Below are 27,308 nucleotides of genomic sequence, written 5' to 3'. Positions count from 1 at the left end.
CAAGCAGGCTGATATTTTTAGTCAAATGCAAAACACCAATAAAAATGAGTTAAAGTGTCCCAAAACTACTTCAAAATGACCTCGGAGATGGCGAATTTCAGAAGGTCCCGCCCCCTTGTTCGTGACGTCACGCCAAGACGTCTTGCCTTGCTCTCGAATCAAAACAATGGCTTCAGATTCGGAGAAGATGCTTTCTTGTAACTCATCCAGTTTTGAATTTCATTCAAATAGTTCTGAAGTGGAAAGCATAAATGTAAATGCAATCGATCAAAGAAGTCCTACTGGATCATGTTGAGGCGTCTGTAGAGTCCAGGAAAATGCACAAGATGGTGGCCAAGCTCCGTTGGAAATGGGCTGATTTGTCTGCTGGGAATTTGTGTCAACTAGTATCAAATAGTAGTCCTTGGTGCAACACACAACGATTCACCATCGCGTTATTTATGCGTTTTCCTTCTAATTTCGCCATCAACACGGATCAACACGAAGTTTTCAGACCAAACAAAGTACCCAAAATGCATTGTGTGTCGCTTTGTCGGTCAGGGGCGTTCCCTCCGTGACGTCACGTCAGGCATCGTCATCAACTCGAAAACAAGACTTCCTGAATATTCAGTCTTAAAACGTAAAACATAGCTGTATGCGGTAGAATCTGTAAAATACGCTCAGTAGAAGTCATTTGAAGTGATTTTACAAATTATAGACACAACTTGTCCGCAGGCGTCGGTTGTCCTTTAAAATACTCAATTCAACGTCATTGATGTAAATACTCCCAAGGAGATGGAAAATACAGTAAAGTCTCGCTATATCGATATCGGATATATCGATAGTCCGGTTATATCGATACTATTTCTATGCACGCACGGAGAAAATTACATGCAAACAGGGTCGGATATATCGATAGTCCCGGTTATATCGATATTTTTTCGGACTCCCTTGAATATCGATATAACGAGACTTTACTGTATTTCCAAAAGTCCACCTTGGTCTTATGGGATGTCATGTAAAATTCAATGTAGCGCATCCCTGTAGCGTGAGCTCATCCGCCCGACGTGCGACACGGGTTTGCTCCCCAGCTGGGCGGGGCTTGTTTGGATTCCCGATAGCATCTCCGTTAAGCCGAGACGAGGGAAGGAAAGGGAGACCCTGGAGGTTGAGCACCTGTCTCTCAATGTGCTCACAGCGGCTCCCCTCTCTCTCGTGGCAAATTGACGTTTTCGTGTTTATTATGTTTGTTAAAATCTTTATAAGTGCTTTGCACGCTGGGTCCGAGAGGACAGTAATTTCATCTGTGCTGTATGTTATGCATATTAGCATATTTGACAATAAAGTTGACTTTGACTTTGTATGTACACATTGATTCGGGCTACGCTATAGCTAGCTCACGTCTTAAAAATTTCATGCATTTCCCAAAATACTTCTTCATACCTCTTGCAAAAACAACTCACATTTAAAGAAATCTTAAATACTCCAATTTAAATATGATTTTCATAGTCATAGAGTAAAAACTGAAAGCCAGAAAGACGTTTAAAAGGACAAAAGATGCCTCCAGACAAGTTGTGTCCATAATTTGTAAAATCACTTCAAATGACTTCTATTGAGCGTATTTTACAAAGATTCCACCGCATATAGCTATATTTTACGTTTTAAGACTCGCGCTGAATATTCCGGAAGTCTTGTTTTTGAGTTGGTGACGATTCCTGACGTCACGTCACGGAAGGAACGCCCCTGACCGAGAAAGGACACACTGTAGCAGTCCTTTCATCACGTCAATGCATTTTGCGGTACTTTGTTTGGTCTGAAAACTTTGTGTTGATCTGTGTGGATGGCGAAATTAGAAGGAAAAAAGCATAAATAACACCATGGTGAATCGTTGTGTGTTGCACCAAGGACTACTATTTGATACTAGTTGACACAAATTCCCAGCAGACAGATCGGCCAATTTCCAACGGAGCTTTGTCGCCATCTTGTGGGTGCTACATTTCTCTCCAGATGCCTCAAAATGACACATAATAAATTCTTTAATCGATTGCAAACATGTATGCTTTCCTCTTCAGAACTATTTAAATCATATTCATAACTAGATGAGTAACAAGAAAGCATCTTCTCCGAATCTCAGGGTTTTTGCCATTGTCACTTGAATTCCAGGATCCACAGAATATTGAGTTTTCGGACAACATAAACATTCAATACAGCGTTAGAAACCTTAGACTATCCTCTTTCATCAGAAAAACATAGTTAATTCCTAAATTATATGGGTTTGGAGTTATCTGAGATTGAAATTAGGGCAGCTGTACGAATTACAATACAATACATACATATTGATTTGTATAGCGCTTTAAGAGTTATTTCATCAGAAAAAAAAGTTATCTGAGCTGGAAATGGGGGCGCCTGTACAAAATACAATACAATAAGGATTTTTATAGCGCTTTAACAACAGTTGAAGCTGGAACAAAGCGCTAACATGGACAAACAGCACATGGGCGGCATGTGCTGTTTGTCCTCGTGGAAGGGAAAAAACATTGCCAGAGGTCTGACCAGTGCTTTCTCGGCACGGCCATATGAAAAAAAAAAAAAAACGAAAAAAATCAGGAATAGCGTCCAGCGTCACTATTTTCAATTCCCGGATAAATTCGGGAATAGCCGTTAAAAACAGGAAGCTAAAAAATGCCTATGAGCCTGACAAATTAACAGTCATCGTAGAATGTCAGAAGTGCTTTAAAGTCCATTTCGAAGACTTAGCGCTAAGCTACAAGTAGACCCGGACTTAGCTTGAACCGAGCTACTAGACCGCAAAAATGTCCATTCAAAATATTTGCGCGAAGGCTTCCTCGGCAGCCCGTTACGACATCCAGACATATTTTGCAGTCCACGTAAAGCCGTGAGCAACTACCCGAGCTAGTAAATTTAGACAATTGTTCCTGTGGGCCAAACACCCCCCTTATCCTGATCCTCCAAAATGTCTTAGTGGGTCTTGAACACTCCTGCGGTCATGCCAGCTGCCCCTGAATACGTAAGGCATGCTAGGAGGTAAATGTAGCCTCAACGAAGCTTTGTGGGGGCTTTTGGGTCTCTGCCAAAAATCTGTGCTGGTGGGTTTGTGGTTGACCTCGCATGGAGATGGAATGGCGGCGGAAAAAGGGGGTTCGCAACTCCAAGAAATAGGGACGGAAGCACTGCCATTGCTCAGGAAGAAACTTTTTATGGGGTACTTCTTAGGGGGATTTTGGAAGCGTTTGGCAACTTGACGAGTCGGCAAAAATCGGAATCATTTAAGAAGTAGTAGGTTGTTTCCTCATATCAGGGGTGTCAAACTAATTTTTTTGCTAGTCAGCTAGCTGAATAGAAAGAGAGCGAGCTATCTTGATTGCTAGTTAGCTTGATCGCTAAAGGCTTAATCGCTAGCTAGCTCGATAGATGAGCATGGAATTTCACACGTTCGATTTGCTTTCGCCGGCCGAATAAAATGAGGTGATGGGCCAGATTTGGCCCCCGGGCCTTGACTTGGACACCTGTGATCTAATGGATTAGCCATCTATCTGAATAATATAGAAAGGTCACTAGCTATCTCGATCGCTAGCTAGCTCAATAGATGAGCATGGAATTTCACACGTTCGATTTGCTTTCGCGGGCCGAATAAAATGAGGTGATGGGCCAGATTTGGCCCCCGGGCCTTGACTTTGACACCTGTGATCTAATGGATTAGCCAGCTATCTGAATAATATAGAAAGGTCACTAGCTATCTCGATCGCTAACTAGCTCAATAGATGAGCATGGAATTTCACACGTTCGATTTGCTTTCGCGGGCCGAATAAAATGAGGTGATGGGCCAGATTTGGCCCCCGGGCCTTGACTTTCACACCTGTGATTTAAGGGATCAGCCAGTTATCTGAATACTATAGAAAGATCGCTAGCTCGATTGCTAGCTAGCTCGATAGGTGTGCATGGAATTTCACACGTTCGATTTGCTTTCGCGGGCCGAATAAAATGAGGTGATGGGCCAGATTTGGCCCCCGGGCCTTGACTTTGACACCTGTGATCTAAGGGATTCGCCAGATATCTGAATACTACAGAAAGATCACTAGCTAGCTCAATCGCTAGCTAGCTCGATAGATGAGCATGGAATTTCACACGTTCGATTTGCTTTCGCGGGCCGAATAAAATGAGGTGATGGGCCAGATTTGGCCCCCGGGCCTTGACTTTGACACCTGTGATTTAAGGGATTAGCCAGCTATCTGAATACTATAGAAAGATCGCTAGCTAGATTGCTAGCTAGCTCAATAGATGAGCATGGAATTTCACACGTTCGATTTGCTTTCGCTGGCCGAATAAAATGAGGTGATGGGCCTCGACTATTAATAGGGATAATGATGAAATTCGGGAACTAGTAGCAAAAATCTTTGTATAATTGACGGTCACTAATTTCCACTGAAGAACAACCAAAAAAAAACCCATAAAAATTTCAGACAAAAACCATTTTTCCGCCAAAATAAATAAATAAATAAATAAATAAATAAATAAATACATAAATAAACATAAATAGATGAATAACTACATAATTAAACAAGTAAATAAATAAATCATTAAATAAGTAAAGAAATACATAATACAGAAACACAGAAATACATTAAAAAAATGCTGTTGAACATGTGTCAATCTGAGGAATTAGCACGTTCGATAAAAAACAGTGTCTGGTGAAAAAAAAAAAACAACATCATATTTGGGGAGCAGAGGACTACTCCCTGTGGCTCCACTGATTATTTCTATTGTCCTGACTGACGACTGGTCAGATTGTCAGGACAATCGAAGTAATCAGTGGAGCCGCAGGGAGTAGTCCTCTGCTCCCCCCAACCTGAGAGCAGGGACCAATCATAGCAGAGTCCGGCACTGCCCCGTCTGGACAGTAGGGATATATATATATAGGGCCGAAACTACCAGTAAGACTTTAGTTTGCTGACGAAGCTTCTTGGATAACAAGCGAAACGTACAAGAAGTACAGATGACGGCTGAAGAAACCTTTTCATCGATGGACCACACCTGTATGACTGAGAGCTTACACAGTTTTTTTTTCAGTTAGTTTTTTTCTGTTTTCATTATTGCTAACGCTTATAGAGTTCCCCTACTTTAACGTTCACATGTGCAACTCATTCCTCTTCACATCGACGTGACGCTAGGTCGAAAACATCGCAAAACAATCTGTTCCCGAGGTGTCTGGGGAAAACGATGACATCAGCGAGCGCACGTGCGCTCGATCCGCCACCGCATTAGCGTTTAGCGTTGCCCCACCCCCCCACCCCTTGGGCCAAGAAAACGTTAAAACATTGCGACATCCTCTTGGATTTGTTTGAGGAGTGAAAGAAAAGCAACTCAAACTCAATCGCTGTGTAAATACGTGAGCAAAGCGTGGTTAATTCGTCCGATATGCTAGCTTGATGTAGGTCAACGGTTTTGACGGCGACCCCCCTCACGTACCAGCAATTGGCTCCATCCAGGCCCGAAATAACAATAAAACCTCTGACTGTAATTCACTCGCACATACCTTATTCTTTTTTTTTTCTTCCTTAAAGGACAACCGACACCTCCGGACAAGTTGTGTCCATAATTTGTAAAATGGCTTCAAATGACTTCTACTGAGCGTATTTTACAAAGATTCCACCGCATATAGCTATATTTTACGTTTTAAGACTCGCGCTTAATATTCAGGAAATCTTGTTTTTGAGTTGCTGACGAGTCCGTACGTGACGTCACTAAAGGAACGCCCCTGACCGAAAAAAAAGACACATTGTAGCAGTCCTTCAATCACGTCAATGTATTTTGCTGTACTTGTTTGGTCTGAAAACTTCGCGTTGCACCAAAAAGCCGCCAGAAGAGGGCGACCAAGCGCCATGGAAGGAATTTATCAGGCTGTGGAAAAATTCCTCACAGGAGCTTGGACGCCATTTTCTGCCTCTTTTTGGGTGATACATTTCCCCCCAATGTTGCCTGAAAATGGCACGGAATAAATTCTTTAATCGATTACAAACATGTATACTTTCCTCTTCAGAACTATTCGAATCATATTCATAACAAGAAAGCATCTTCTCCGAATCTGAAGCCATTGTTTTGATTCTCCAGCAATGCAAGGCGTCTTGGCGTGACGTCACGAACAAGGGGGCGGGACCTTATGAAACTGGCCATTTCCGGTTTCATTTTGAAGTAGTTTTTGGACACTTTAAGTCATTTTTATTGGTGTTTTGCATGTGACTAAAAATATCAGCCTGCGTGTTTTGGGTATTTTAGATGCTATAAAATGTACTTCTGATGTCAGTAGGGGGAACAAAAAAAAAATTGTGTCGGTTGTCCTTTAAATCAGACACAAACCAAAATTCCTCTTTCATTGTTTGAATTTGTCATGTGCGTGGGTGAGGAATTTGACGCACAAAAGGACGTTGACTTTGGCTCGGAGCCCCGTGTTGAGAATAAACAGCAACAAGTGTTGAACGCGACGAACCCAATAGAGTACAAAGATAAAGCCAAATCTTTATTCCTTTTGTGGTATTTGTGTTTTTTTTTTTGTGGGTTTATACATAGAACAGTACAGCGACGATATGCTAGCACAAGGCTAGTAGGCTATTCTTAAAGGACAACCGACACCATTTTTTTGCTTTCCAAACTGACGTCAGAAAAACGTTTGATAGCATCTAAAATACCCAAAACACGCAGGCTGATATTTTTAGTAAAATGCAAAAGACCAATAAAAATGAGTTAAAGTGTTCCAAAACTACTTCAAAATGACCTCGGAGATGCAGAGTTTCAGAAGGTCCCGCCCCCTTGTTCGTGACGTCACACAAGGACGTCTTGCCTTGCTCTAGAATCAAAACAATGGCTTCAGATTGGGACAAGATGCTTTCTTGTGACTTATCCAGTTATGAATATGATATGGTGAATATGATTCGAGTCGTCAGGTCACCAATGTAGCGTCCCAGAAAATGCACAAAATGGCGCCCGAGGTCCGTTGGAAATGGGCTGATTTGTCTGCAGGGGATTTGTGTCAACTAGTATCAAATAGTAGTCTTGGTACAACACACAATGATTCACCATCGGGTTATTTATGTGTTTACCTTCTAATTTCGCCATCAACACGTAGTTTTCAGACCAAACAAAGTACCCAAAAGTAGCCATTAACTCTTTGAACTCTTTGAAACTCTTTCAACAGTAGCCCAAATGGAACTGTATAGTGCCACTTAGCAATTTTTTGATGATGATACTCGTGCAGCGTGTTCTACCGGAAACAAATTCCTTGTGTGTTCTACATACTTGGCGATAAAGATGATTCTGATTCTGAAAATGCATTGTGTGTCGCTTTCTCGGTCAGGGGCGTTCCTTCAGTGACGTCACGTACGGACTCGTCACCAACTCAAAAACAAGACTTCCGGAATATTCAGCGCGAGTCTTAAAACGTAAAATATAGCTATATGCCGTGGAATCTTTGTAAAATACGCTCAGTAGAAGTCATTTGAAGTGATTTTACAAATTATGGACACAACTTGTCCGGAGGTGTCGGTTGTCCTTTTGAAATAGTTCTGTGGGACTTGATACTAGGGTCACTGAAAGGTGGCAGGTGGGCTTTGTATGTCACCGGTGCAGATAACCAACCATTACTTCATCCGGGAACCTTACCAAAACTCGATTTTTTTTGGTCTGTAATTGAAGTGGAGCGGCGCCTGCGATCTCATTTCCACTTGTGGAAGCTGGTATTTTTCCGGCCGTAATCTGGGTTCTTATGTATAAATGGCACCGTTATGGAATGTGGTGGTGGAGTCAGAGCTATAATAGAAGCGGGACAACATGTGTCTGGATGTTTTGCAAGAACAGTGTGCAAAGTCTTAAAATCTGGAATTTGCTTGATGATGTCATGGTGGTAAGAAACCATGTCATTTATTTATTTAATAATAATAATAATAATAATAATAATAATAATAATAATAATAATACATTTCATTTGAAGCGCCTTTCAAAGACACTTGACAGTCACAGACAAGCATAGGTACTATCATAAATAAAATATAATCACAAATACAATACAATAAATAAAATACAGTTATAAATAGAAACAAGAGAAAGAGCTACACAGAAAAGGCGATTTTAAATAGGTGGGTTTTGAACTGGGTGGAAGGTGGGAAGAGAATCGATGTTATGAATATTGGGAGGAAGTGAGTTCCAGAGTTTAGGGGCAGAGCAGCTGAAAGCCCTGTCCCCCTTTGTGCTGAGATAGGCAGGGGGGAGCATACAGAGGTGGAGGGAGGAAGAGGATCTGAGGTGAGTTTCTCGTTTCCAATTGGTTCTTTGTTCTTGTTTTTTTTTTTTTTTGTGGGTGCCAACCAAGTTTTATGTTGTTAGCTCACTCCCTGCCAGACGATGTGCAAAAATGTATCCACTCCAGTGCCAGGGTTTTTGTCATTGTCACTCGAATACCAGGATCCGCAGAATATGGAGCTTTAGGAATACATAAACATTCAATGCAGCGTTACAAACCCTTAAATTCTCATCTTTCATCAGAAAAAAATAGTTAATTCCTAAATGATATGCGTCTGGAGTTATATGCGCTTGAAATGGGGGCGGATGCAAAAAAGGTAATGCAATACATACATATTTGTTTAGATAGCCCTTAACATCAGCTGAAGCCGGAACAAAGCGCTAACATAGAAAAAAGGGAAATGCTTCCCTCTTGTGGAAAAGAAAAAATATTGCCAGAAGTCTTGGCCAGCTCTTTATTGGCACCCAAACATGAAAAAAACCTGAAAAAAAATCAGGAATGGCACTCTGTCAAATGTTCAATTCCCTAATAAATTCGTGAATAGTTTCCAAAACAAGTCCAAAAAAAGTATATTTTTTGTTGTCATGGCAACTAATGACCTCATATTGGCGCCAGTTACAGGCAGTGAATGAGTTAAGATCAATTAATAATAATACATTTCATTTATAAGCGCCTTTCAAAACTCTCAAGGTCACTTTACAGTTACAGGATCAGTCTTTCTGTGGGTGAGCAGCGGCAGCCACACGCGCCATCATTCACTCAACCCGAAATAATTCAAATAGAAAGCTAGCTAGTCAGCTAATAGATAGCTAATAGATAACCAGCTAGCCAGATCGCCTACAAACTAGATAACCGATAGCCAGCTAGGTAGCAAGCTAGATAGCCATTACTGTTTATTTTTCGCCAAAAATGTCTATTTTATCTTAAAATGGCTAAAAAAAAAAGTGTTATTTTTGAATTAATTTTGTATTTTTTGGATGCCTTCTTGAACATTTTTGGTTGAGTCTTGATAGGCTTGCTATGTTGCTAAGTCAAATTGGCTTAAGGGGGAAACATTTTACAAAATGGCCGCCTCAGACCAAAATGGCCGACTCGCTGTCCCTCTCCAGGTAAGGCTTTTGAATACTTTTGTTTTGTTGCTCTACTCCAGATTACCATGGCGACCAAATTTCACACTGGAAAACGTACAGTTAGCTCTCGTTACACGATTCACTCCAATTAACAAACGATTATGACTTCGCTTTCAATATCAATTCCTTCCAATTCTTCCATTCGGACGTGATTAATGGCCGCCGAGGTGGTGAACCAATTTGATGTGGTGGCGGTAACCACGTCATCCTTATTCCTCTGTAAGAGTTGAATGAGAGGACATGTTATTTCTATTATTTAAAGTGTTTCTTCAGCAGTCAGCGGCGTGACAGACGACAGCGGCTCCGGGGGGAGGGGCGAAGATGCCTTTAGGACCATATTTGGATGTCAATAAAAGACATCGGAGCAATCCGTGTCGCTGAGTTTTTTTTTTCCACAAGAACGCCAATGTTCTTGGCAGCTACGAGGCGGCGCTTTTTTATTTATTTGTAGTCATTTATTTGTAGTCATAGTCACTTTTCGGTTGACGATGATAAAAATGTTACCTTGGCATACAAACTATTTTTCGGGATACACACGGAGAGCCACAATGATTGATGTCTCGTTGGCGAACGAGCCCGTTCTTCTAACAAGAAAATTGCAGCCGACTCTTTTGGTCCTCTATTCCCCGCCCCCAGTCTTCGGTTAAAGCCACATGATTGGGCAGCATTAAAGGGACAGGCAGACGACAGAGAGAGGGTGAGAAAATGGATAGAAAACAGTGAAATTTGGACTTGTTTCAACTTTGATAGTTCAAAGCAGAGTGTAGACTGCAAGGTTAAAATATCCCATCAATCAGGCTCCACAAATAACCCACACAAGCCATCTGTAAACTTGATGCAAAAAGCTATCAACCCAGCTAAACAGAACACAATTGATGAGGAACTAGATACAATTATCACAGATAAAGCATCTACAAGGGATCATTCCTCAAGATGGTGAAAGAAGGTTCATCATCAAGTGTTTAATGCTAATGAAACCGGCCACTCCATTCCATCAAGCCATCAACGACCATCACAAAGGTCAATAAAACGACTTTATTATACAGTACAGTTTATTTATTTCATTATAATACCATAGCACATTTATTATACACAAAATAAGGTATATTTTGTGTAGTTTTAAGGCTTAGAAAATTAGAAAATTATATTTTATGGGGACCTGGGAACGGATTATTCTCATTTTAATGGTTTCCTATGGGACATTAATTTTTGGTATACACACTTCTCTTAAACACTCTGTCTGTGAACCAAATAAGTTCGTAAGACAAGGCATCACTGTACAGCAATTACTCTGACCGCACAGTAATCACGTAAAAAAAAAAAAAAGAATCATAGGTGCGTCATTGGCAGGAACGTATCGCTAATAAAACATTTCCAAACAATTATTCGTCTTCATTTTTTTTGCAACCGCACAAACTTTTTCATTGACGTTTTTTTTCGTCGCCTTCACGTGCTAACCTCGATACATTTGGAGGGAGTGGACTTATACATCCGTCAGTCAAGAATCCGATAAGATCTCTGGGAAGTATCGCCTTTCCTTGTCTTTCGTAGAAATATGCTTTCAACGGCGGGGGAGTACGATCCATGTTACCTGTCAAAAATAGTTATGGATGTGAGTACGTGTGTGTGTGCGCGCGTGTCGAGCCCAGTAAGATTAGCTATGTTTTCAAAAGTTTATCCCTCCACCCCAAAAAGTATTAGTTCAAATATATTTATTCATATTTTAACTCATTCACTGCCAGACCATGTGCAAAAATATGTCCACTCCAGTGCCAGGGTTTTTGTCATTGTCACTTGAATTCCAGGACCAACAGAATACAGTGATGCCTCAGTTTTACGAACCCTTTGGCTTACGAACTTTTCGGTTTACGAACGTTACATTTATGAAAATTTTACCTTGGTATACGAACTTTTTTCGTACACGGAGCTGCCTCAATGAGTGATGTGTCGTTAGCGAATGACCCCGTTCTTCTAACAACAAAATGGCCGCTGACTGTTTTCGTCCTCTATTCCCCACCCCAAGTCTTCGGTTAAAGCCATGTGATTGGTCAAGAACGTAGCAGTGAGTGGGGGAGGTTTAAACATTAAAGAGACAGGCAGACGACAGTGAGAAAGTTTCAACTTTGATAGTTCAAAGGCAGAGTGTAGACTGCAAGGTTAAGATATCTCATCAATCAGGCTCCACAAACAACCCGCACAAGCCACCTGTAAACTTGATGCAAAAGCTATCAACCCAGCTAAACAGAACACAATTGATGAGGACAGATACATAGCTAGATAGCCAGCCAGCCAGATAGCTAATAGATAGCCAGATAGCTAATAGATAGCAAATAGCTAGCACATTGTTGCAACTTTTACTTTGGTAGGTGTCCACTTCCTCACTCAGTCAGTACTGAGTAAACCTGTAACCAAATGACTTTGATTTCAATGCTACATGACAGGTGTCATTTGCTGCTGACTAAATTAGCATTCCGAACTATTGTGAGTTTTTTAAGTTTTAAAGGACAACCAACGTCTCCGGACAAGTTGTGTCCATAATTTGTAAAATCACTTCAAATGACTTCTACTGAGCGTATTTTACAAAGATTCCACCAAATATAGCTATATTTTACGTTTTAAGACTCGCACTGAATATTCCGGAAGTCTTGTTTTTGAGTTGGTGACGAGTCCTCACCCTACGTCACTGAAGGAACGCCCCTGACCGAAAAAATGACACATTGCTGTATTTTGCTGTACTTTGGTCTGAAAACGTCATGTATGACCAAAAAGAGGCAGAAGAGGGCGACAAAGCTTCATGTAAGGAATGAATCAGCCTGCGGAAACGGGCTGATTCATTCCTTACACAGCTTTGTCGCCATTTTCTGCCTTTTTTGGGTGCGACATTTCCCACTCCTGATGCCTCAAAATGACACGGAACAAATTCTTTAATCGATTGCAAACATGTATGCTTTCTTCTTCAGAACTATTTGAATCATATTCATGACTGGATGAGTAACAAGAAAGCATATTCTCCAAATCTGAATCCATTGTTTTGATTCTCGAGAAAGGCAAGACGTCTCGCAGTGACACCACGAACATGGGGGCGGGACCTTCTGAAAATGGCCACTTCCGGTTTTGAAATTGAAGTACTTTTTAGACACTTTAAGTCATTTTTATTGGTGTTTTGCATTTGACTAAAAATATCATAATGCGTGTTTTGGGTATTTTAGATGCTATAAAACGTTTTTCTGATGTCAGTTAGGAAACAAAAAAGTGTCGGTTGTCCTTTAATAATACAGTAAAGTCTCGTTATATCGATATTCAAGGGAGTCCGAAAAAATATCGATAGAACCGGGACTATCGATATATCCGACCCTGTTTGCATGTAATTTTCTCCTTGCGTGCATAGAAATAGTATCGATAAAACCGGGACTATCGATATATCCGATATCGATATAACGAGACTTTACTGTAATAACAAAAAAATATTACTTGTTAGCAGTTCTGTCCTAGCTGATGGAGAGCAGCTTTTTTTTTTTGCCAAAAGGTATTCATTTGATTTACGTGTGTTATGTTTTAACACATTTTATTGCTTTGTTTATGACTACTATTAATCTGCTACAGCTAGATCCCCTTTGGATAGTAAAGTATATTGATGGTAACTATATTGATTCCAAACATAAAAAAAAACAACAAAAACAAACATTGGGCCTCATTAGCCACAACATAGATTCCTCATTGGCCGAGCACCAGCGAGCGAATGTCCACAAAGCGGCAGCTGACTCGATGCTGCTCATAAATGAGATTAATGAGACCCTCAGTCACGCTGTCCGAATCCCTCCCCTGTATAAAGGGGGTCGGTAAAATGTTACAGGATCATCTGTTTTGTGGGATTTAAGTGCCTTGTAGATGGTACCGACAACGGCTAACACCCCCTGAGCCCCCCCCCCCTCCTCAAGGAAAATATTGACTTTCCACATGCTGTGCAGATACAGACGCTTGGAAACAAAAACGATGCTAAAACGCAGTCATGCTATGCCTCAAATGTAGAAGATATCACAGCGAATAAGCATGTGTAAATGCTGATTCTGGGTGTGGCTATGTGGCTGTTGTTAGCACACACAAAAAATGCTAAGGTTATGCGTTTGGCCAAGCTCAACAATGTATTTAAAATAAACAAACAAACAAACAAACAAACAAACAAACAAATAAATAAATAAATAAATAAATAATAAACAGAGAAATAAATACATAAATGCATAAATAAATACCTACATCGATAAATACATAAATAAATAGCAAGCTCGATAGCTAGACAGTGAGCAAGCTAGAAAGCTAGCAAGCTAGCGAGATAGCTAGATAGTGAGCTAGAAAGCTAGATAGCTAGCCATCTAGCTAGCTAGATAGCAAGCTCGCTAGATAACTAAATAAATAAATACATAAATCCATAAATAAATAGCAAGCTTGATAGCTCGATAATTTGATAGCTAGATAGCGAGCCAGCTATCAAGATAGACAGATAACTAACTAAATAAATACATAAATAAATAGCAAGCTCGATAGCTCAATAATTTGACAGCTAGATAGCGAGTTAGTGAGCTAGCAAGCTAGATAGCTAGATAGCGAGTAAGATATCTAGATAGCAAGATAGCTAGATAGCGAGCTAGCAAGATAGCTTGATAGCTAGCTAGCTAGCGAGATAGATAGCTAGATATCTAGCTAGCTAGATAAATAAATAAATACATAAAGAAATAAATAAATAGCAAGCTCGATAGCTCCATAATTTGATAGCTAGATAGTGAGCGAGCTATCAAGATAGACAGATAACTAAAAAAATAAATACATAAATGAATAGCAAGCTTGATAGCTCAATAATTTGACCGCTAGATAGCTCGATAGCGAGCAAGATATCTAGATAGCAAGATAGCTAGATAGCTAGCTAGCGAGATAACTAGCTCGATAGCTAGCGAGATAGATAACTAAATGAATACATGAATAAATAGCAAGCTCAATAGCTTGACAATTTGGTAGCTAGATAGCGAGCCAGCGAGCTAGATAGACAGATAACTAACTAAATAAATACATAAATAAATAGCAAGCTCGATAGCTCAATAATTTGACAGCTAGATAGCGAGTTAGTGAGCTAGCAAGATAGCGAGTAAGATATCTAGATAGCAAGATAGCTAGATAGTGAGCTAGCAAGATAGCTTGATAGCTAGCTAGCTAGCGAGATAGATAGCTAGATATCTAGCTAGCTAGATAAATAAATAAATACATAAAGAAATAAATAAATAGCAAGCTCGATAGCTCCATAATTTGATAGCTAGATAGCGAGCGAGCTAGATAGATAGATAGATAGATAGATAGGTAGATAGATAGGTAGGTGGTGGCATGGGGGGAGGGAGAGAAGAAAAGAGAGAGAGAGAAGAAAAGAGAGAAAGAAAAAACAACAACAACAAAGTAATGTCCTGGTACTAGCCAATTAAGCTAGAAGCTCTGCAAGCTAGCAAGTAGGTCCAGTTGCAAATATGAATTCCTTTTTATGTCATTCTGGGAAAACAAGCATGAATGTAAATTTAACAGCCTTGAAGGAGGTCAGTTGTCTTACTTGTTGGGAGTCCTGGGATGTCCGCTGATGCTAATTAGCCATTTCGCATCTCTCCCTGGTGGTTATCTGCTTTTCGGCCTTTTGAAGGCTTCGCCGCAGAATGATCCAATTAGTCCAATCCGGCAAAGGGGATCAGAGGTTGGTCGGCCATTCGTCCGGACTTGAGTGAGGCCGACCACACCGGGTGAATTCATCTATACCTCAGTGAGCAGCTGATGGATTAGCTACGCTAGTTTGTTTGGCTTTTTACTTGGCTTTTGTCCAACGGGCGCTCACCATGTGTCTGCTTGGCAAATGTTTGTCAGGTGTTGCTCATTTCGTGTCCGTCAAGTGTTTGTCAAACTCCCATTACATTTCCATCAGGCGTCCATTTTAATAATAATCCATTTCATTTCTAAGCGCCTTTCAAAACTCTCAAGGTCACTTTACAGTCACAGCTAGCTAGCTAATGGCTAGCTAACGGATAGCTAATAAATAGCTAATAGATAGCCAGATAGCTAACAGCTAGACAGCTTACAGCCAGCCAGCTAGACAGCTAATTTCTAGCCAGCTAGCTAATGGATAGCTAATGAAAAGCCAATAGATAGCCAGATAGCCAACAGCAAGACAGCTAGACAGCTAGACAGCAAACAGCTAACCAGCTAGCTAATGGATAGCTCATAAATAGCTAATAGATAGCCAGATAGCCAACAGCCAGCCAGCTAGCCAGCTAGCTAATGGATAGCTAATAAATAGCCAATAGATAGCCAGATAGCCAACAGCTAGACAACTTACAGCCAGCCAGCAAGACAGCTAATAGCTAGCCAGCTAGCTAATGGATCGCTCATAAATAGCTAATAGATAGCCAGATATCCAACAGCCAGCCAGCTAGCTAATGGATAGCTCATAAATAGCTAATAGATAGCCAGATAGCCAACAGCCAGCCAGCCAGCCAGCTAGAGAGCTTATAGCTAGCCAGCTAGCTAATGGATCGCTCATAAATAGCTAATAGATAGCCAGATATCCAACAGCCAGCCAGCTAGCTAATGGATAGCTCATAAATAGCTAATAGATAGCCAGATAGCCAACAGCCAGCCAGCTAGCCAGCTAGCTAATGGATAGCTAATAAATAGCCAATAGATAGCCAGGTAGCCAACAGCTAGACAACTTACAGCCACCCAGCAAGACAGCTAATAGCTAGCCAGCTAGCTAATGGATCGCTCATAAATAGCTAATAGATAGCCATATATCCAACAGCCAGCCAGCTAGCTAATGGATAGCTCATAAATAGCTAATAGATAGCCAGATAGCCAACAGCCAGCCAGCTAGAGAGCTTATAGCTAGCCAGCTAGCTAATGGATAGCTAACAAATAGCTATTAGATAGCCTACCTGGTATCCTTGATGTGTTCATCAGCCGGGTCTATGTCGAAGTATGTTAACTCATTTGCTGCCATTCTCAAATTTTTTGGGGGAATTGAAAAGCGTGACGTGGAGCGCCATTCCCGAATTTTTCCGAGTTGCGTTGTTTTTTTTTCTTCTCGCGGGCGTGCCGATAAAGCGCTGGTCAGACCTCTGACAATGTTTTTCCCTTCCACTAGGGGGGCAGCATTTGCCTTTTGTCCATAGTAGTACTTTGTTACACCTTCAGCTGTTGTTAAGGGCACTATATAAATCAAGATGTATGTATTGAATTGTATTTTGTACAGTTACCCCCATTTCAAGCTCAGATAACTCCAGACCCATATAACTTAGGAATTAACTCTTTTTTTTTTTCCTGGTGAAAGAAGAGTGGCTAAGGGTTCTAGCGCGAGTTTGAATGTTTATGTAGTCCTAAACCTCCATATTCTGTTGGTACTGCAATTTTAGTGACAATGACAAAAACCCTGGCACTGGAGTGGAAACATATTTTGCACATCGTCTGCTAGTGAATGAGTTAACAGGACTTCCTAAACTAGATGACAAAAATAATAACAAAACAAACACATTTATGACCGGGGCCGGGGGAATATTCATTTTCAAATGTAACAAGTACTTTTTAGAGACAAAAAAAAAAAAACGTCAAAAGTACAAAATATGTCTTTTAACTGGAGTGGAGTCGAAGTGAAGTGAAGTTAAAACAAATCAAGATAAGTACTGTACATAATGGAATTAAGTTTATTACTGACCACCGCTGGCTTTACATGTGACACCGACATTTTTTTTGGAGTGAATTTAGTTTTTTTGCGGGTGTTAGCATGTTACCGTGACTGACGGATCAAAGTCTGGAGCGTGTCAGCGAGCAGTCGTAATCCTCTCAGCACGGCGGCCTCATTCCCAGACTTGTTATGCTTGGTCATGATGTTTACGTGGCCTTTTGTCCTTTTTGTCACCCCCCACACCCACACCTGCTTTTCTGCCACCTAACTTCAGTGATACATTGGCTTACGAACTTAATTGGTTCCCAGACAGAGTGTGTAAGGCGAAAAGTGTGTATCCCAAAAATTAATTTCCTATAGGAAACCATTAAAAAGAGAATAATCCGTTCCCAGGTCCCCATAAAACATAACTTTCTACTGTCTAATTTTCTAAGTTTTAAAACTACACAAAATATACCTTATTTTATGTATAATAAATGTGCTATGGTTTTAAAATGAAATAAATAAACTGTACTGTATAATAAAGTCGTTTTATTTATCTTTGTGATGGTTGTTGATGGCTTGATGGAATGGAGTGACCGGTTTCATCAGCATTAAACACTTGATGAGGAACGTAGCCTTCTTCTTTCACCATCTTGAGGAATGATCCCTTGTAGGTGCTTTCTCAGCGATAATTTTACCTTGTTCCTCATCAATTGTGTTCTCTTTAGCTGGGTTGATAGCTTTTTGCATACAGTGTACAGATGGCTTGTGTGGGTTATTTGTGGAGCCTGATTGGTGGGATATTTTAACCTTGCAGTCTACACTATGCCTTTGAACTATCAAATTTGAAACTCTTTCACTGTCGTCTGTCGCCTGCTAGCTGTCGTTTAAACCACCCCCCATCACTGCTGCGTTCTTGACCAATCACGTGGCTTTAACCGAAGACTGGGGGCGGGGAATAGAGGACCAAAAAAAAAATCGTCTGCCATTTTCTTGTTAGGAGAACGGGCTCGTTCGCCAACGACACATCAGGCATTGTGGCGCTCCGTGTGTATCCCAAAAAATAGTTTGTATGCCAAGGTTAAATTTTCATAAATGTAACGTTCGTAAACCGAAAAGTTCGGAAGCCAAGGGCTTCGTAAACCAAGGTACCACTGTTCCGATTCGAAGATTTGATGACACCCTTTAAAGGACAACCGACGTCTCTGGACAAGTGTCCATAATTTGTAAAATGGCTTCAAATGACTTCTACTGAGCGTATTTTAATAAGATTCCACCGCATATAGCTATATTTTACGTTTTAAGACTCGCGCTGAATATTCCGGAAGTCTTATTTTTGAGTTGGTGACGAGTCCGTACGTGACGTCATGAAAGGACCGCCCCCTGACCCACAAAAGACACATTGTAGCAGTCCTTCCATCACGTCAATGTATTTTGCTGTACATGTTTGGTCTGAGAACCGTGTTGCACCCAAAAGACGCCAGAAGAGGGCATCCAAGCTCCATATAAGGAATTTATCAGCCTGTGGAAGCGGAGGTGGCCACTGGAGGTCGCCATTTTAGATTTTGGACACTTTAAGTCATTTTTATTGGTGTTTTGCATTTGAATAAAAATATCATACTCCGTGTTTTGGGTATTTTAGATGCTATTAAACGTTTTTCTGATGTCAGTTAAAAAACAAAAAATCGGTTGCCCTTTAAATAATCGAGACAAGGGGCAGGGCTTGTCCTCAAACCACTCAAACAAATAATTTTCCGTTTTCCTCGTGTCACATCCCAAAGTATTGAGCCATTTTGTCTTATGCGTGGACAAAAAAAAAAACATTTGGGTTTGACACAATTTCATTTTTCCGGTAAACTGTGTGGTCAGCGGATTAAGTCTGGAGAGTTGTGATCCAAAACCTCACACTTGTTGCTGGAAGTCGTCACTTTAAACAAAAATGACAGGTACTCTGTTTTGTTGGACCTCAGAGCGTCTTAAGACTATTTTATGGCTCTACTCATTGTTTGATGTGTCCACCAAAAATTTAGGTGGCTTAGCCAACTCATTGGATTAGAAGTTAGCATTTAAAGGACAACCGACGCCTCCGGATAAGTTGTGTCCATAATATGTAAAATCACTTCAAATGACTCCTACTGAGCGTATCTTACAAAGATTCCATCGCATATAGCTATATTTTACGTTTTAAGACTGGCGCTGAATATTCAGGAAGTCTTGTTTTTGAGTTGGTGACGAGTCCTCACCCTACGTCACTGAAGGAACGCCCCTGAACGAGAAAGCGACACACAATGCATTTTGGGTACTTTTTTTTCATCTGAAAACTTCATGTTAATGACGATATTAGAAGGAAAACACTTAAATAACACAATGGTGAATCGTTGTGTGTTGCACTAAGACTACTATTTGATACTAGTTGACACAAATTCCCAGCAGACAAATCAGCCCATTTACAACGGAGCTTGCGCGCCATCTTGTGCATTTTCTGGGACGCTAAATTGGAGTGCAGACGGCTCGAATTGAAGGACTTCTTAAATCGATGTCAAACATTTATGCTTTCCTCTTCAGAACTATTTAAATCATATTCATAATTGGATGAGTAACCAGAAAGCATCTTGTCCGAGACTGATGCCATTGTTTTGATTCTAGACCAAGGCAAGACGTCTTGGTGTGACATCACCAACAAGGGGGCGGGACCTACTGAAACTCGCCATCTCCGATGTAATTTTGAAGTAGTTATTTATTGGTGTTTTGCATTTCACTAAAAATATCATACTGCGTGTTTTGTGTATTTTAGATGCTATAAAACGTTTTTTCTGATGTCAGTTAGGAAACAAAAAAATGGTGTCGGTTGTCCTTTAATTGGCGAGAATGGCAACCAAAAATCTTGCCTGTGCACAACGTTTAAAAATTTAGCATCATCCATCGGATCCAGTAACTAGAATCCGGTAAGCAAGGTTCCAATCTTGTGGCAATTGGGCAAATTCTGTTGGACAAGTTCACATTTCAAAAGAGTCTCTGGAAAATGCAAAGTTTATCCAGAAATAGAGACTTCAAACCACATGGCTGACTTCATGGGTTCTGTTCGGGTATGAGTTTTTTTTTTTTTTTTTTTTTTTTTTGTGCGACTCATCAAAATGGAGATTTCTAGCAAATGTCACGTAGCATAGAGAAACAGACAACCGGGGCAAATTTGTATTTATTTTTTTAATTGGGGGTAGGAGCAACTGTCAGTGACCCTTAAAAAAAACAAAATGAGAGATTTTATGTTTTCCCATATGACTTTGAGAGGCTTTTTTGGTGGGTCTAATTATGATTGAATTCAACTGAATTTAATGTCATTGTTTTTTTTTTTTTTTTAATTGGAGGTGATAGCGAGTGGAGTTTACCCTTAAAGGATAACCAACACTATTTTTTTGTTTCCTAACTAACATCAGAAAAACGTTTTATCGCATATAAAATAGCCAAAACACGCAGTCTGATATTTTTAGTCAAATGCAAAACACCAATAAAAATGACTTAAAGTGTCCCAAAACTACCACAAAATGAGCTCTGAACTGGGCAGATTCAGAAAGTCCCGCCTCCTTGTTCGTGACATCACTAATGGTCATACACTGCCTCTAATTTCATGTCTCAAAGGGAATTTCTCACTTTGAGGAATTAATTTTTAAGAACAGTTTTGAGGTTTATGGCGAGTCACCCCTCCTCCCCCCCCAAAAAAAAAACTGCAACGCAACTGCCAAAAATGACCCAAAGGTCAATCCAAAGGTCACCTAACCAAAAATCGCTCTGAACCTCACGGAATTAAACGGATTGGTTACGCCGCCAATTGGCATTAATGAATCAAACGCTAAGCGCTTCCCGTTTGCAGGAAGGCTTTTGCGTCAGTGTCCCGCATTTCTGGGTCGAAGCATGTTTGTTAATGATTCTCAACTTCGGAAATCCAAACACAAAGTCGCCGCTCAAGAGTTTGTTATCATTCCTGCTGGGGAGATGACGATCATTTTACGTGAAAGTGTCGTGGAAGTAGTGCGTTCGCGACGCAAGTTGCTTTACTGAAGAGAAAACAAATAAAATAAAGGACAACCGACACCAGTTTTTTGTTTCCTAACTGACATCAGAAAAACATTTTATAGGCATCAATGACCATCACAAAGGTAAATAAAACGACTTTATTATCCAGTACTAGTATTAGTATTCGTACTAGTATTTTATTTCTTTAATTATAATACCATAGCACATTTATTATACATGAAATAAGGTCTATTTTGTGTAGTTTTAAGGCTTATTTAGTAGAAAATTATGTTTTATGGGGACCTGGGGACGGATTATTCTCATTTTAATGGTTTCCTATGGGAAATTATTTTTTAGGATAGACACTTTTCGCCTTTACACACTCTGTCTGGGAACCAATTAAGTTCGTAAGCCAAGGTATCACTGTATTTGTTTCTTGTCAACCGATATTGCCGCAGTGCAACTACTACCTGACCAATCATGGATAAGCAAATCCCTCCCCATTTGTGTAGCCCACCCGTATTCACCCCCTTTACACTTAAACAGCCAATAAGACAAGGGCAAGGCTGATCTGGGTGTGGAATGAGCTAAAGGAGGAGGCACTAAGGTGGGGAGGGCACTGCTGACCCGACGGACGGACGGACGGACGGACGGACAGCACCAAATACCCAACTAGTCATCCAGCCAGACGGGCAAGCAGGCAGTCAAGAGATTTCACACGTTAGTGAAGATCCCGCCATTTTGCTCAATGGCTCCACACCTGAGAGGAACCGCCGGGGCGACCGATCTCGGGTGAATTGTCGAGGTGGAGAGAGGTGCGGGGAGGGTGCTCAGAAGAACTTTGCCGACATGGACGTGCAAGCAGAGATGACGAGGGGCCGGGCGGGAAGTTGCGTTGAGTTTCACAGTGTCAGGGTGAGTGGCTTTCACGCACAAGGTGATGATTGATAATTGATGACTGATGACTGATGATTGATGATTGATGATTGATGATTGATGATTGATGATTGATGATTGATGATTGGATTTGCCTTTATTAGTCTCACAGTGGAGAAATTTACATTTCACAGCAGCAAAGTTATGAAAGGAATGACATTGGAATTGAAAAGGAATTGATGATGATCATCTTTTTTTTTTATTTATTTACTTATGTATTTATTTGTATACAGTAAAGTCTCGTTATATCGATATCGGATATATCGATAGTCCCGGTTATATCGATACTATTTCTATGCACGAACGGAGAAAATTACATGCGCGCAGGGTCGGATATATCGATAGTCCCGGTTATATCGATATTTTTTCGGACTCCCTTGAATATCGATATAACGAGACTTTACTGTATTTATTCGTAGTTTTATTTGTATGTATTCATTCATTCATTCATTGGGTCAATCGGTCATTGGGTCATGCGTTCATTTGGATACGGCTTCATTTAGTCATGCTTTCATTTGGTCATGCGTTTATTCGGTCATGCTTTCATTCGGTCATGCATTCATTCAGTCATGCATTCATTCATTCAGTCATGGATTGATTCATTCAGTCATTCATTCAGTCATGCATTCATTCATTCAGTCATGGATTCATTTAGTCATTCATTCAGTCATGCATTCATTCATTCAGTCATTCATTCATTCATTCATTCATGCTCGCTCGTTCGTTCGTGTTTGTTTATTTATTTATTTCTTCATATTTTTATTTGTATATTTTTTTATTCATATTTTTATTTGTCTATTTATTTATACAAGTATTTATTTCTACATCTATTTATTCGTTTGTTCATGTATTCATTTATTCATTTGTTAGTTCATTCATTCATTCATTCATTGGGTCATTCATTAGGTCATTCGTTCATTGGGTCATGCGGCCATTGGGTCATTCATTCATTCGGTCATGCATTCATTCGGTCATGCATTCATTCAGTCATGCATTCATTCATTCAGTCATTCAGTCATTCATTCATTCATTTAGTTATTCATTCATGCATTCATGCTCGCTCGTTTATTTATTCATTTATTTGGGTGGTTACTTCTTTTCCGGATGTATTTAGTTATCTGTTCATTCATTCATTCATTCATTCATTCATTCATTCAGGTATTTATTTACTTATTGACTTATTTATTTATTTATTTATTTGTTTATTTAGTTAATTAGTCATGTATTCGATTATTTATGTATTTATTTGACAAATTATTTCTTTGTTTATATGGTTATTTGTGTTTGTGTTTATTCATTTATTTTGTTTGTTTGTTTTTAAATCTGTAGCGGTTTAGGATATTCATGACGAGATGAATCCAAACCATGGATTACCTCCAAAGAGGACAAATCTCAAGATTATACGCACGTTTTAGGGCATCCAAAATATGGATTTGCTCTCCAAAAAAAGGACTCTGTAACTATTCAAGAGCGAATACTCATAATGGTAGCAATATGACAAAAGTGGTTGTAAACATCCCTATTAAAAAAAAGATACTTAGCATACACAGTTAAATACAGTAGAACAAATAACATTGAATCATTTCGTCCCTAATCCACTGCTGAAAATGATGCTTTGATCCTCTCCTCTGTCATCTAGAACTGCTTCATGTCACAAAGAGAGTACAGAAAATGCTGAAGAATGATTGACTTTCTGTGTGTTTGTGTTGTCATATTATTTGTTACAGTAAAGTCTCGTTATATGGATATTCAAGGGAGTCCGAAAAAATATCGATATAACCGGGACTATCGATATATCCGACCCTGTTTGAATGTAATTTTCTCCGTGAGTGCATAGAAATAGTATCGATATAACCGGGACTATCGATATATCCGATATCGATATAACGAGACTTTACTGTATTTCGTTTTTTTTTGTTGTTTATTACTTTATGTCATTTCCGGGTTGAGTGAATGCCGGTGCGTGTGGCTGCCGCTGCTCACCCGCAGAAAATATATCCCGTGACTGTAAAGTGACCTTGAGAGTTTTGAAAGGTGCTTATGAATGAATTTTTTTATATTATTTTTTTTAATTTAAAACAGATTCTTATCTCAATGCAACTATTATTATTATTATTATGTCAATATGTTTTCCTCTTTTTTCTTTTGTGACCTACTTCTAATCTGTGGCCATATTTCTTTTGGAGGGGGGGGGGTGGGATTATAGAGGTGTGAGTCCAAGTATACAGTCAGGAAGTAGTCAGGAGGCACCACGTGAGGTCGCCGCCAGACCGAAAGGAATGCCCGTGGACAATTTGTGAATCGACTTCCACCGCATCGGGTTCGAGCCAGGTCACCTTTCATGTTTTGACAGACAATTTGGCTCACATCGATCCGTCCTGTTTCACAAACTGCTGATCCCGTTCTGGGCTTGGAATCAACTTAGATTAATCATTTTGACTCACGGTCGCTGAGAATGGGATCGCGCACCAACCACACCAAGAGCGGCCGCAACCTGAGCTAACCCCTTCATGGCAAAGAACTACAGTGATACCTCGGTTTACGAACCCCTTGGCTTACAAACTTTTCAGTTTACGAATGTTACATTTATGAAAATTTAACCTTGGCATACGAACTATTTTTCGGGATACACACGGAGCTGCTACGATGAGTGATGTGTCGTTCACGAACGAGCCCGTTCTCCTAACAAGAAAATGGCAGCCGGCTTGTTTTGGTCCTCTATTCCCTGCCCCCAGTCTTCGGTTAAAGCCACGTGATTGGTCAAGAACGCAGCAGTGAGGGTAGGTGGTTTAAACATTAAAGAAAATTAAAGAAAGAGAGCGAGAGTGAGTTATAAAATGGATAGAAAACAGTGACATTTGTCCTCGTTTCAACTTTGATAGTTCTAAGGCAGAGTGTAGATTGCAAGGTTAAAATATCCCATCAACCCGGCTCCACATATAACCCGCATAAGCCATCTGTACACTTTTGGTCCTCTATTCCTCGCCCCCAGTCGTCGATTAAAGCCACGTGATTGGTGAAGAGAGCCATCTGTACACTTGATGCAAAAAGCTATCAACCCAGTTAAACAGAACACAATTGATGATGAACTAGGTAAAATTATCGTAGAGAAAGCACCCACAAGGGATCATTCCTCAAGATGGTGAAAGAAGAAGGCTACGTTCCTCATCAAGTGTTTCATGCTGATGAAACCGGCCACTCCATTCCATCAAGCCATCAACGACCATCACAAAGGTCAATAAAATGACTTTATTATGCAGTACAGTTTATTTCTTTCATTATAATACCGTAGCCCATTTATTATACATAAAATAAGGTATATTCTGTGTAGTTTTAAGGCTTCGAAAATTAGAAAGTAGAAAATTATGTTTTATGGGGACCCGGGAACAGATTATTCTCATTTTAATAGTTTCCTATGGGAAATTAGTTTTTGGGATACACACTTTTCGCCTTACACACTCTGTCTGGGAACCAATTAAGTTCGTAAGCAAAGGTATCACTGTATATGTAAACACCGCCATCCCCCCCATTCCTATTTTGATGTATCAGGAGGTTCAGTGAGGCCATCGGCCCAGAGTATGAAACCACGCACGCGCACACATAGTGATTACATGAAGCTGGAGCGCTCTCATTAAGTCCTGGTTCGGTTCTGGTGTATCATTATCCCTCCCAAGTCATAACATGCTCGGCGATACTGATGATGTAGTGTGTATGCACTTAGGCATTTTGTTTGTGTGTGTGTGTGTGTATTGAGGTATCTGGAGTCTCTCTGGGGTGTTTTCTGTTTTTAACGTAAAGTAGAAAAATCGAACAACAGTCTATTAAGATCATCGTGATCTTATGATATGATTTTGTATTTTTTTTTTGCATGTGAATTTAGTTGATCTCTCTTCATGTTAGTTATTTATCGATTGCAGTGGCTGGATATGCATGTCACTCCTCGGCCTTCAGTAGTGCTATGTCTGAATCAATCAGCTGCGATATTACTACACGTTCATTGGCCAGGAAATGACTTGTGACTTGAAGAAACTTAATACCGCGATTCCTCGGTTTACGAACCCCTTGGCTTACGAACCTTTCGGTTTACGAACGTTACATTTATGACAATTTTACCTTGGCATACAAACTTTAACTTGGCATACGAACTTTTTTCAGACACGGAGCTGCCTCAGTGAGTGATGTGTCGTTCGTGAACGAGCCCGTTCTTCTAACAACAAAATGGCAGTCGACTGTTTTTGTCCTCTATTCCCCGCCCCCAGTCTTCGGTTAAAGCCACATGATTGGTCAAGAACGCAGCAGTTAGGGAGGTGTGGTTTAAACATTAAAGAGACAGGCAGACGTCAGTGAGAGAGTTTCAACTTTGATAGTTCAAAGGCAGTGCAGACTGCAAGGTTAAAATATCCCATCAATCAGGCTCCACAAACAACCCGCACAAGCCATCTGTACACTTGATGCAAAAAGCTATCAACCCAGCTAAACAGAACACATTCCATCAAGCCATCAACGACCATCACAAAGCTAATGAAAACAACTTTATTATACAGTACAGTTTATTTCTTTACTTGTGATACCATAGCACATTTATTATACATAAAATCAGGTATATTTTGTGTAGTTTTAAGGCTTAGAAAATTATAAAGTAGAAAAATTATGTTTTATGGGGACCTGGGGTCAGATTATTCTCATTTTAATGGTTTCCAATGCGAAATTAATTTTTGGGATACACACTTTTCGCCTTACACACTCTGGGAACCAATTAAGTTCGTAAGACAAGGTATCACTGTACTGTCATTAAACTGTTTGAATTTTTACGGTCATGTGCTGGCTAGCTTTATAGCAAATAGATAGCCATTATAGCAAAGAGAGTCAAGAACTTGGGATGGGAGGTAATGACTCGACGGGTTGGGAAGTCTGAGACGTCAAGGTGGCGGCAGGAGGTATTAAGCCAGCTGTAAGAGGCGAGGGGGGATTAAGATCGGCTGACCCTGCAGAAGTGGACTGAGAAGGGGAGGATAGCATGGGGGAGGAGGGGCTTCGGGGCGGACATTCGTGGAGGAGCAATGGAGGGCGGGGGGTGTAAAGTTGAAGGAAGTGAGGGAGAGTTTGACAAGATGGCCATTGACACTTATTGGCGATGAATGGTCAACTTTTTAGAGTGGCGGTGAGAGGAGTAGCGCCCCCTGCTCCGCCAACGTCAGTACTGAATGTTCAAAAGTCTCAAAAATCACAAGTCACAGAATCTAAAAATTCCTTCGAC

The 27,308-nt window shown here is 40.3% G+C and overlaps 2 protein-coding genes across 2 annotated transcripts in view; one reads left to right on the top strand and one right to left on the bottom strand.

Annotated features, from left to right (window-relative positions):
- The window catches only part of rnf17 (ring finger protein 17), a 118,143-nt gene that overhangs the window by 45,808 nt on the left and 45,027 nt on the right, over nucleotides 1-27,308 (bottom strand). The gene's annotated exons all lie outside the window — the stretch shown is intronic.
- Nucleotides 21,775-27,308, top strand: part of LOC148894353 (rho GTPase-activating protein 20-like) — a 55,139-nt gene continuing 49,605 nt past the window's right edge. The window contains exon 1 of the mRNA XM_089002424.1: nucleotides 21,775-22,030. Coding sequence (XP_088858550.1) covers nucleotides 21,965-22,030 — 66 coding nt within the window. The 5' untranslated portion in view covers nucleotides 21,775-21,964. The remainder of the gene's footprint in view (nucleotides 22,031-27,308) is intronic.

This window comes from Hippocampus bargibanti, linkage group LG08 (genome assembly GCF_051943395.1).
Source record: "Hippocampus bargibanti isolate YZ-2025 linkage group LG08, ASM5194339v1, whole genome shotgun sequence".
Taxonomy (NCBI): Eukaryota; Metazoa; Chordata; class Actinopteri; order Syngnathiformes; family Syngnathidae; genus Hippocampus; species Hippocampus bargibanti.
Note: the sequence above shows the minus strand (reverse complement) of the source record. Positions and strands in the feature narration are given on the sequence as shown.